This window comes from Macrobrachium rosenbergii, chromosome 4 (assembly GCF_040412425.1).
Source record: "Macrobrachium rosenbergii isolate ZJJX-2024 chromosome 4, ASM4041242v1, whole genome shotgun sequence".
NCBI classification, from domain to species: Eukaryota; Metazoa; Arthropoda; class Malacostraca; order Decapoda; family Palaemonidae; genus Macrobrachium; species Macrobrachium rosenbergii.
This window is the reverse complement of record NC_089744.1, coordinates 37,826,097-37,838,156: the sequence shown is the minus strand read 5'-3', so window position 1 is coordinate 37,838,156 and position 12,060 is coordinate 37,826,097. Positions and strand designations below refer to the sequence as shown.

At 36.9% G+C, this 12,060-nt stretch overlaps 2 protein-coding genes across 5 annotated transcripts in view; one reads left to right on the top strand and one right to left on the bottom strand.

Annotated features, from left to right (window-relative positions):
* Positions 1-1,684: 1,684 nt before the first annotated feature.
* Positions 1,685-12,060, bottom strand: part of LOC136832782 (ubiquitin carboxyl-terminal hydrolase MINDY-1-like) — a 127,975-nt gene continuing 117,599 nt past the window's right edge. For 2 of the 4 annotated variants that reach the window (XM_067094332.1, XM_067094347.1), the window contains one exon: positions 1,685-4,126. In XM_067094332.1, coding sequence (XP_066950433.1) covers positions 4,097-4,126 — 30 coding nt within the window. In that variant the 3' untranslated portion in view covers positions 1,685-4,096. Of the gene's footprint in view, positions 4,127-4,483; positions 6,533-12,060 lie in introns of those variants that run through there. The other 2 variants (XM_067094339.1, XM_067094356.1) reach the window with 1 other exon arrangement.
* LOC136837290 (craniofacial development protein 2-like) lies at positions 3,164-3,685 on the top strand. The gene has a single exon (XM_067102027.1). The coding sequence runs from the start codon at positions 3,164-3,166 to the stop codon at positions 3,683-3,685; it is 522 nt and encodes a 173-aa protein (XP_066958128.1).

The window sequence follows — 12,060 nt, the reverse complement described above, 5'->3', positions numbered from 1 at the left end:
AAATATCGCCTGATGAAAAAACATTCAAAATCCGAGAAGGAAACCGAATATCGCTTGGTGAAAAAAATGAGGAGAAAAGCAAATAGCACCTGATGAAAAAACTTTCAAAATGCGAGGAGAGGTGAATTGGTGAAAAATGAAAAAATTAAAAAATTTAAAAATTTAGAAATTTATTGGTAACAAAATAAAAAAAATTAAAAAGTGTATTTTGGTTGTACCTGAGTTTATATAAAGGATCCCAGTCGAGCAGCAGCTAAAATGGAGATTGACGCTAGACAGAATATGACAATGCTCACTGCCTCTGATACAGCTCCTTGTGGTTGGGAGACCATAGCCAAGAATAAAACAAAGATATATTTAGCTTGTTTACTAGTCTTAGCAGTAATAATCGTCGCCGGTGTTTTAGGCTACTTCATTGGATGTAACTCTTGTACTATTAACCACTACAACGACTCAATTAATTTGAGGAATCGGAACCCCACAGAGATGACTAATGTGGCGACCACCGAACAAGATAAGAATTATTCAAGGGATTATGATGACGACCAACAAATCGCAAAACAGAATCGTGAGCTAGAACAAGTTGGTTGCCATCCTCGGCCAGCTGTTGTGAGAGTTGAAACACTCCTGGCGCCTGAAGACGCCTTGCTGGACGAGCACTTGCTTCAACAGCAGGTTGTGCTCAGACGCTGCTCACCATGGCACAGCTATTGCGTTAAGGGCAAATGCCAACCTGCCAGAATAACAAAAAAGGAAATAACCCTCCTTTACAAGCGCGGTCATGAGCTTAAGTATGCAAACAGAACATTTGATGAGCATTCTGAATGTGTGTGCCGAAGACCTTCAAAGCGAGTGAATCATTTTACTGCCTGATACAATACCTAAGAGTAGATACTGCAGTACATAGCCTAATATAGTCACTATACTGTTTTAACTCTTGTAAATGAATGGCGTTTCTTGTTCCTTAAGTAGTTTTTTAATCATACGTGATTATCTACCATTACAATTAATTAGGCATTTTTGCGAAACGTGGTTCGTTTTGTGACGTTACGATCGTTTTTCCGTGATAAATTGAGAGTAATACTGTGTATTGTGTTTGCGGGTATGGAAAACCTATTTAATTCTTAACATTAACCTAATTAACTATTTATATTGTAGCATACTGATGCGTATGTGCATTTTTGTACTTTGTATTGAAGCATTCTAAAAATTAATATTAGTATAATCTTTTACTTTTTATATGAATAAAAAAAGATGAAGTTTAATTGGTCTTTTATTTTACCTTCTGTTTTGATAGTTCAATTTTTTTTAAAAGAAACTATTATAAAATCTTGGGATATAACGAATATGGATTGGGTAATTAATTTCTTTAAATCTTTAAATCTTAAAAATGCGAGAATTGCAAATTGATAAGAAGTAGATGAAGAATATAATTAAACAGCCATTTTTGCAAAATGTGGTTCGTTCTGTGACGTAAATAACATTTTACAGTGAAAAATTGACAGTGCTCTGTACCACGTTTGTGGTTATGGAAAACCTGTTTATTTCATAATATCAGCCTATTTAACTGTTCACATACTATAGTAGCATATGGATGCAAATGTGCATTTTTGTAATCTGTATTGAAGTATTCTAAAAATTAATATTAGTGTGTTTTGGTTTTTATATGAATAAAAAGACGAAGTTTAATTGGTCTTTTATTTAACCTTCTGCCTTTCATAGTTTAAACTTTTAAGAAAACATTACAGAGAAGTAACGAAAACATTACAGAGAAGTAATGAAATGAATCACCACTTCTTGTGGCTAATGAATTCAACATCTGAAATCTCATCGTAACTCATAATTCAATTACAACCATTTTGACATATTCCATATTATTCCTCATTACCTTTAAATACCACTTTTACCGTTTTTGTGTTTTTTTATTCAATTATCATAATCTTGGTCATTATTACTAAAACAATTATTGTTTTTAGCACTTCTGTTGCTCTTTATATTTCTATACCTTTAAGAAACAGACAGTTTTATTCTATTTTTTAGTACTGTGGTTTGTTCCTCCTCTGCCAGAATAAAGACAGCCTTTTAAAAATGCTTATTTTGGTTGAAACATTTCTGCAGTTAGATGTGCTGTGATGAGGTGTGTTCAAAAAGTCTTAAGTTTTTGAGGATGGCGAAAACCTCTAACTTTCGTGGTTACTGTTTTCATTTTTAAGTAATTTCTTAGCCTATCTCCTCTTTAATTATTTACTTCTTTGAGGTTCATAACACAAGTCATGTTCTAACAATGCATTCACAAATCGATTTATGAAAATTCGGCGGTAACTGACGAATTTCTTCCGTGCCATGATTTTGATAATCTCTCCTGCTGACCATATTGCGCAAAATGCCACTGTGTGGTGAGAAACTAACGTATTCTTTGGAAACTTGAAATTCAAAGTCCTTTACACAAGTTGCCCATAATGAAGAGTAATTCTTCTACTGAAATAAAAATCATCCTAGTTTAAGTTAACACAGGGACGGAAGAATGAAACATTCACAATGTGAGGAATAAAGCGAACAACGCCGTGTTCCGTGGCCATCAAAGTGACTGATGAATAAAAATTCAAAATCTGAAAAGAAAAGCGAATATCGCCTGCTGAATACAAAGTATGGAAAAAAGCGAATATGGTCCGATGAACAAAACATTAAAAATGCCAGGAGAAGCGTATTGTTATTAACAAATAAAAAAAATTGAATTCTGGGTATTACTGGAGTGTATATATACTGTATAAAATGTATAAAAGGTCCCAGTCGAGACTCGAGCGCCTCAGATGCAGACTGACCCTGGACAGAATATGGCGATGCCGCAGAAGTCAAGACTGAAGCTAAAGAAGTTAGTGAGGAGAAAGGATTGGGAAAAGAAAAGAAAGATGACAATTGGAAATTGGAATGTTGGTAGCCTCACAGGAAAGGAAAGAGAGTTGGTTGATGTCATGCAGAGAAGAAAAATTATGATTCTATGTATACAAGAGACTAAATGGAAGGGGAAAAGTGCAAGAAAGCTTGGAAACGGATATGAAGTTTACTACTCGGGGAAAATACAAGGAGAAATGGAGTAGGAATTATTCTCCATCCAGATTTGCAGGAAAATGTCACAGAGGTCCAGCGTATCAGTGACAGGCTCATGGGCTTAAAGTTTGTCAAAGATAAGACAGTATGGCATATCATTTCGGCATACGCTCCTCAACAAGGGTGTAGTGAAGAGGAGAAGGAGGAATTCAGGGGGAAATTAGTAGGATATATAGAAAGAGTTCCAAGAAGTGAACTATTAGTGTTATCTGGGGACATGAATGCCCATGTAGGTGAGAGTTCTGATGGCTTTGAAGGAATACATGGAGGAAGAGGTTTTGGAAGAAGAAACAAGGAAGGTTATAGATTGTTGGAATTAGCAGAAGCTATGAATCTGGTAGTCTTGAATACACAGTATGAGAAAAAGAGAAGTCATCTGGTAACATACAAAAGTGGACAAAATGAGACACAAATTGATTACGTTTTGGTTAGGAAGGAAGATAAGAAAATCATTAGGGATTGTAAGGCTATTCCAAATGAATCTGTTGTAGCTCAACATAAACTAGTAGTGGCAGATTTTAGGTTGAAAGCAATAAGGAAAAGGAAAGCCCAGCCAGGAATAGGAGAATCATATTAAACTACAGTTGTCAACAAAAGGTCCATCCTAATAGAGGATGAGGAGAAAATGAAGCAGAAAATGTAAGCCTAGCTAATTCAATTTAGAACTATTTAGGACCCAACTATGATTTTGACCCTTGTACTTCTCTCTAAAGACCCCCACCCAATGAAAAGGGGCTAGGGGTCAGGGGGAATACCAAAGCTGTGCTGAGACATATCAGAAGAGAGATGGAGAACACCCACAGGCAAGGAAGGTCTCAACCTGGATTGATCAGCTTAAGATAATTTGCACTCAATTGTGCATTATAGCTGCTAAATCACGAGGTTTGTTTGTTGTACGTTTCAGTTGTATGAATAATAAAGAATCTGATCTGCACATACCACTTACACAGCTACAAAAAGCAGATCAGATGGCTGCTATACCTTACACTCAAGTGATTTTCAACCTCTTCAAATCATTCTGAAAAACACAATGTTTTATTAAAACCTGCTTGTATATTTTTAATTGACTTAAAAGAGTTAGCTGTTTTACTTATCATAAAATAAAAATTATGAGAAACATATCTTGCTTTTAAAGGACTTAAAAAATTCATTCTACGAAAATTTTGTTTTAACTTTGACAAAAATAAAAAAGCTTAACTATATATAATACTGAATCAATTGTTGATAACCTTAGAAAGTCCCACTTTCTGGCTAAAAATGGTCTCACCAGCAAATAATTCAGAGTGGAGGGGTTAAATATTCACTTGCAAATGTTGATTCCATTTGCAGAATGAGAACCAAGTTATGCTTTTATCTTACAAAATGAAACTCAATGTCAGTTTTGAATTTATATTCACCAATTTTAAATCATGAACAGATCTTTATTCTTTTATGTACATAGCTGCAAATTTGGATATTACAAGTCTTTGTTTTCATATATGTTTTATGCTGATTTTCACATTTCATAAAACAATTTAACATCAAATTTTATTACATTAACAATATTTTCACTTTTACTCATATAAAAGTAGAGCCCTACAAACACCCTATTCAAAATCCTTTCACCACCTTTATAACATAAATCTACATCTTAAACATTCTGAATTGCCCTACTTATAAAGGATATTCTTCCTATTCCTTGAAAACATGAAAACTAATCACTCATCATCTTAATTTGCACTTTTGACATGTTACCAAATTAAATATTCACAAAGCCAATCTTAAAGTCATATTTATCCTACACAGAAATAACAGTTTGGTAGTTTATTCTCTTACATCGGTATTTTACTCTCTTACATCAATGTGCAACAATATTTCTACATTCCCTTCCTGCCATAATCCCTACACGTTCATTATTTACATTTTCACAGGCACACCTAAATTTTCTCTCAACAACTAACAAAGTAAGTTCACTCATACCCAACCACTGTTTAATATATTCAATATCTTCAATTAGCCTTCTCGTCAAGAGAAAAAAAAGTCAGCCTGTAATTTATTCACAAAACAACAAAGATCCACAATACTGATTTTCAAAACTGCAACTTCAAGTAAGAATAATAGTTATGTGGTTAGTTACCAATTATATTACAGGAACTGATGAATAAACATAAACCCATTGTAATAACAGCCAGTGAAATTCACTAAACCCTGATTGTGAAAAATTCCAACATTATGTTAGAATGGAAAGACTGTGCAATAAGGCATAAAATTCAGTAACTCAAAATAGTCTAGTTTTACTGTAAAGACTAGGCTATTAGGTAAACAAAATCCCTAAAACATATCTTAAGTTCACCTCAAACCCACGGCAAATTTCAGGACATTAGTTTCCCAAGTTTCACATGCTAAGACATTCAAACTTACATTTGTGGGTTGATAAACAAGTAACAGCTATTGCCATGAATCATTTCCTTGCAACAAACCAGTATCACAAAATCATCTCCTATATTTTATCAACAGCTGACAGTACAGGAATTCTTCTAGTGTCTATGAGCACCAGTCCAAGAGTGAATGTCTGAGCAATTGCCATTGTAATGTAACACAGCACCAGTGAAAGTGAAATTCTGAGTCATGATGAAAAGCTAATGTAAACAACTGCAGATAAACAAAGATGCATTTGTACACAGTTACTTTACACTATTTCAGATTACTATTTTCACTGATACAGAGGGAAAATTTTAAAAAATCACAGTTTACATTACGTGGTACCAAAAACAGCATTATGTATACTTTATATTCACTTTAACCTGCCATCAAAGTTGAAAATACATGTACATACAGTATTGAAAAATATTTCCTTGTGAACTACCTTAACAACATCAACAGTTTCTTAGACTGGTATGCATGAAGATTCTCTTGTGTGCTGCAAGCATTACATATTTATAGATCAAATGGTGATCATTTATGCCCAGCTAAACTACTTAAGGTACAAACAAATTCTGGATTATTCCAAGTGTTGTGTCACTTTAGAATTATTAGGATAAATAAAAGTGCATTTCATAAAATGAATCATACACTAAAAGTAATGTTATATATAAATGTTTATACATATACATACATATAAATATTGTATATATATATACATATATATTGTCACTCAAGTATATACACACTGATTCCCTGCTTAATTCCAAACCACATCTAATCAATTTATAATCTGTAACACACAAATATAGGACAAGCACATGATAAAAGGTGTGTGTGTGTGTGTGTGCATTTATGTGCAAATTCATTAACCATAGTTTCATTATTCTCAAAAAGCACAGGAAAACTTATATTTTAAAAAAAGTCATCAATATACACATTAACAAAAATATTTTGTTACTTGTATCATCTATAATTTCCTTGGAGAGGTAAAAGCTTCCATGGAACCTCAAAGGATGACACACTGTAAAAGAAAAAAAAAGATTATTTTAAGCAAAAGTCACAATCACTATGATTTTTAACATTATTAATAACTTTGTCACTTTCTTTTATAAGATTAGACATTAAACAAGTCCTCTATACATACTTTCTTCTACATTATAGACCTCCTGCCTATATTCCAATTATGTTTACTTCTTATTTTGATGACTTTCTACTTCTCCAACTGGTTTGGTCTCATCCCATTTCCTTATTTTCGTTACAAGTGTAGCTCAGTGAACTTTATTTTTTCACTGTAACTCCAAATAATCACATATTCTCTCACTTTTGCACAACGAAATACCAGTCATACCAGCTCTCAACGCAGAGATTCCCACTGCACATATCCACCCTAACATAACGCTTAATTTACTTTCCTTCTTTTGTATTACTTCACATAGTGAACACGGTTTGTACATGCTCTCCAGGATTACGTTGTTAGCACTTCCACCATTATCCCATGATCTTCTCATTCTCTGCACTGTCCAAGCTCATTTCCATCTGGTGTGCCAGTCTGTTTTGATAAAGTGTTTGCGAGGTAACTTGTAGACTACTATGCGTCCTGGAGCCAACTCCAAGCCCGCCCCATTGTGGTTACCGTGAATGTATTCAGTTCTCCTTATCTCATTACGGCTGTTTATTCAATTACTTGACTAGGTTCCTCTTTGGGGATTTTGCATTTCGTTCAGTTTTTCTTTCTTGCTAAGCTTCAGGGGTTTGTTTTTTCGTGTATTTCTGCACTATCCTTGATACTATGCAGTTTTCAATTTGTTCTCACAAACATCTGCCTTTGGATGTCTCATTTTTTTTTTTTTTTACAGCTACTAATATTTACTTTGGTCCTGAAATTCAAGCGTATTTCCATATTCTAACGAACTGGTGAAACTAGAGAAATTTCAGTGAATTATTACTGAGAGAGACTTTTGCTGTTTGTATGCTTCATTTGCTTACTATGCCACTGCACATTTAACAGGGTTTGCCTGGGCAGGAAAGACCTCCATCTCTACGCCCATCCTGCAAGGGTAATTCACATTCATCCCAGCTTAAGTGCAAAATGTAACACCAGTGGACCATAGAAAAGTTGTTCCTATAAACCCAGAGGAGATCACACACATGCCATATCCCTAGGTCTTATATAGAAGCATTTTTGTACTCATGCCTCTGACTATGTCTTTGTTTCACCCTCTCATCTGTCTTTAGTCAGTGAGAAAGTTGAGTAGTCATTAAACCAAGCTGTAAGTACACTTCCTTTAACTTAAAAGTTTCAATCCAGAATTATATGGATTGTTTCATCCACAGAGACGTTCGTGAAGAAGGACTCCACATCCATCGATGTAATAACTCCTCCTGGGGGTGTTGCTTTCAGGGCTTCTATGAACTCGGCAGAGGACTTCAAACTGTGGTCGTCTGGAACGTAAGTTGTCAAAATAGCATTCAATTTCTTTGCGAGCTGGTACGTAGGGGCAGGAATCTGGTTAATAATGGGGCGTAACCAGATTCCTGCACCTACGTACCAGCTCGCAAAGAAATTGAGTGCTATTTTGATTCCTTACGTTCCAGACGACCACAGTTTGAAGTCCTATGTCGAGTTCATAGAGGCCCTGAAAGCGACCCCCCCCAAGGGAGGAGTTATTGCATCGATGGACGTAGAGTCCCTTTTCACGAATGTCCCCGTGAATGAAACAATTCAGATAATTCAGGACTGTGTATATGGAGATGACCCCATGGCCCCATTAAACATCCCCGAGCATGCCCTCCGAACAATCCTCGAGATTTGTACAAAAAAGGCCCCTTTCTCTACTCACAGAGGCCATATGTACATACAAAAAGATGGTGTAGCTATGGGTTCTCCCCTCGGAGTACTTTTCGCAATCTTCTACATGGGTGCTGTGGAACGCTGGGTATTTGCTGCCATTGAGAACTGTGGATATGTGTCCGGTATATTGATGACATCTTCATAAACGCCAGCACGGTGAAAGAAATAGAACACCTGCGACAAGCCTTCCATGACCACAGTAGCCTCAAATTTACCATCGAACACTGTAGTAATCATCACCTCCCCTTTCTTGACGTCCTCAGTGGGCAACAAGAGGAGCGCTTCGTAACGCAAGTTTATATAAAACCCACGAACCTGGCCATGTGCCTGAATGGTGAGTGTGTCCAGAAAGATACAAGTGCACTGTAATCAGTGCCTTCATCAGGAGAGTTCTCTCATACTGCTCCTCTTGGAAGGACACACACACCAAATCAGAGCATGTTGCCCAGGTTTTAATTAACAATGAGTATTCCAACTGGGACAACACAAAATCCATATGAGAAGCATTGATAAATGGTATCAGCAGGAGCCTTGCCCTGCCGCCCTTGAAGACATATCACTCTCTTTTACAAGGGAATGTTTCACAGGAAATACAAAGAGGACGAGCGAGCCCTTCGCAATATCATAGAAGGAAACATCTTCCCTATGGACCCTGCAAAAAGGGTTAAATTAGTAATGTATTACAAAAGCAAGAAGACCAGCAGCCTGATCATGAAAAATAACCCGGCCCCCACAGTGCAGGACCCTCTGAAGAAAACCAACGTGGTCTATCAATACAAATACCCTGTCTGGGAATGCTCCAGCACCTACATTGGGATGACCAAGATGAGATTTTCCAAGAGGATCTCCTGCCACGCACAGGACGGTGCCATCCATAATCATGCTAAGAATATTCACAACATCAGAATAACTGGAAAAGACTTACAGTAATTACTAATATTGGAATAACTGATTATTTGGCAGACCACCGCCGCCTCCGCCTCCTGAGGCCCTACACCTCAGAAAGGAGAGACCTAGCCTCAACACCATGCAGGAGACTTCCCTCCTCACAACGGTGGCACATAAGGCGCCACCCACCAGCACCCCAGAGCCAAATGAACAAACCAATCAGGTGGTGCCTCCACCTCAGACAGTGACCTTCCCAGTACAGTCATACCACGAACTTACTCGAGATTAGGTTCACGAACCCCTCACGCAAGGCGAATTTTTGCGCAAGTTTGGCACGGTCTCTAAAAATGCTAATAAATGCTTATTTCTAAAGTTTAAACACCAAATATGACCCTAATCATGCTCCTAAATTATTAAGCTAACTTTGAAATGAAATTAAAGTTACTGTAATTTCATTTAAAAGTTAGCTTAATACATTACCCTTAAAAAAGAAATATATACTTGACATAAAAAAAGAGTTGGAAGAGAATTTCCGTCTCTCTCTCCTTCAAACCGATCTATTTTTAGAAGTCTTCTCAACCTCTTTTTAATAACTTCTTTATTCTACGTATCTTTCTCTTTTTTCTGAAATGCTTTTTCATGAACAAACAGTGTTTTTTATTTTGACTAATACAACCCTTAGTTATTACGTCTCTATGTTTCAGAACGTATTTGCCACACTAGTGCATTTACACTTTGTAGATGGTACAGGTAAAATTAGATCAACTTAAACTATCTACTGTACAGGTAAAGACGTACAGAGAAATAATAAGTGGTAAAATTGTGTGAGCGCTAACTGAGAGAGAGAGAGAGAGAGAGAGAGAGACCTTTGACCCGCTAATCAGCAACACTCCCCCTTCTTGTCATGTTAAAGTGACATGTCTGACAGCTTTGCCTTCGAGCTTCTTCTCAAAAGATGAGGGAAAGATATTTGTTTGTTTAAAATACGTATCACATAAGAATTTTGTAATTACAGTTTTATTGTTATTACTATTATTATTATTATTATTATTATTATTATTATTATTATTATTATTTAATTTTAATATTTGAAAATTAGTACTGTACTTATTATTGGGTAAAAAATTTATTTATCATACAAAACAAATAAACATGTACCAAAAAATTCTCTCATCTCAGTAAAAGAGAGAGAGAGAGAGAGAGAGAGAGAGAGAGAAATTATTACTTTTATTAATTAATGTTATTCAATTTACACACAAAAGCTTGAAAACTTATAAATTACAAAAAATTAAGCATAAACACTTTTGCAGGGTTTCTCAGTATTCACAAATGTTTGCGTGTCTGGAAAAACTAGTTCATGACAATTAGTTAGGTTCCAATGAAAAGTTCACGTGTTTGTGAATTCGCCCAACTCGAATCGTGCAAGTTCGGGGTATTACTGTACTACCCTCCCAGTCTCCAACGTCCGCACGCAGAGACCAGTGCAAGCATCGACCTCTGGGAGACGGTTTGGCTCAGGAACTTAATCCCCTGAACCAGCCCATGAAAATTCAGCCATCACAACACAGGACACCTGGGACACTATAAATACTGTCTAATAACCCAATTCCAATCAGAACAAGCCCACCCTTCCTTGAGAATGAACCAATGATATAGCTGGAAACGGAATTCCGCTACGCCCTTAGAACAATGACAAAGATTCCACACAAGAATAATCCTGATATCCAGATCCCGTAAATTGCAAACTCTACAGTGATCAGACGCCACTTTTAACCTCCTTTTTTTTATGTATTAAAATTAGTATTTCAAAAAACCAATCCCTTATCCAGACTATGAACATCGGCCAGTTATTAGCAAATATCAGCCCTGATGAGAAGAAAATAATAAGAGGAATTGAGACCATATATAAAGTCAATTCCACTGAAGCTGCCATTCTCTGTGTCCGTAATAATTCATAAAAAATTTCACTCCCATAGGTTTAAGAATATGACGGTCAGGACCTTCATTAGAAGGGCCCTCTCCCACTGCTCCACCTGGCAGGACACTAACAAGGAATTTGAACATGCTGCACAAATGTTGGTGAATAATGGTTTCACCAACAAACTCATCAACAAGGAAATCCGAACTGGCCTGGAGAAATGGTATAGCGGTGAGAGCGCACAACCTGCCCCAAAGGATGACATCAAGATATATTACAAGGCCCGTATGCATCCCCAGTACCACGAGGACGAGTGCTCCATAAAGAATATCGTTATGGAGAAAGTCACCCCGACCGAAGATAATAAGATGATAAATCTAGTAACATATTACAAGAACCGCCGCACCCGTGATCTCATGATGAAGAATAACACCTCTCCACCAGCAACTGACCCCACTCAAGCAGAATGTGGTCTACCAATTTGTATGTCCTGTCTGAGGATGCCCATGCATTTGTATTGGAATGACCACGATGCATCTGTCAAAGAGGATCCCCTGCCACACCCAGGAAGGTGCCATCATGAACCACGTCTGTGCCACCCACAATATTTCCATCTCCTGCGACAGTATTACACAAAATATAAGTATAATTGGGACAGCCCCGACCCCCGACGTCTGCACCTGCTGGAGACGCTCCTCATTGCCGAGAGAAGGCCCACAATGAACACAACGCAGGAGGCATCGCTCCTACCCATGAATTTGAGAAGAGCAATGCCGAACAACCACCAAATCCAACAAAAACCTGAACATGACAACCCAGAGAATGGAGACGGCCCTAAAGAGCGAGGCGCCTTTCAAGACAACCCCAACTACGAGAGAGAGAGGAAATAATG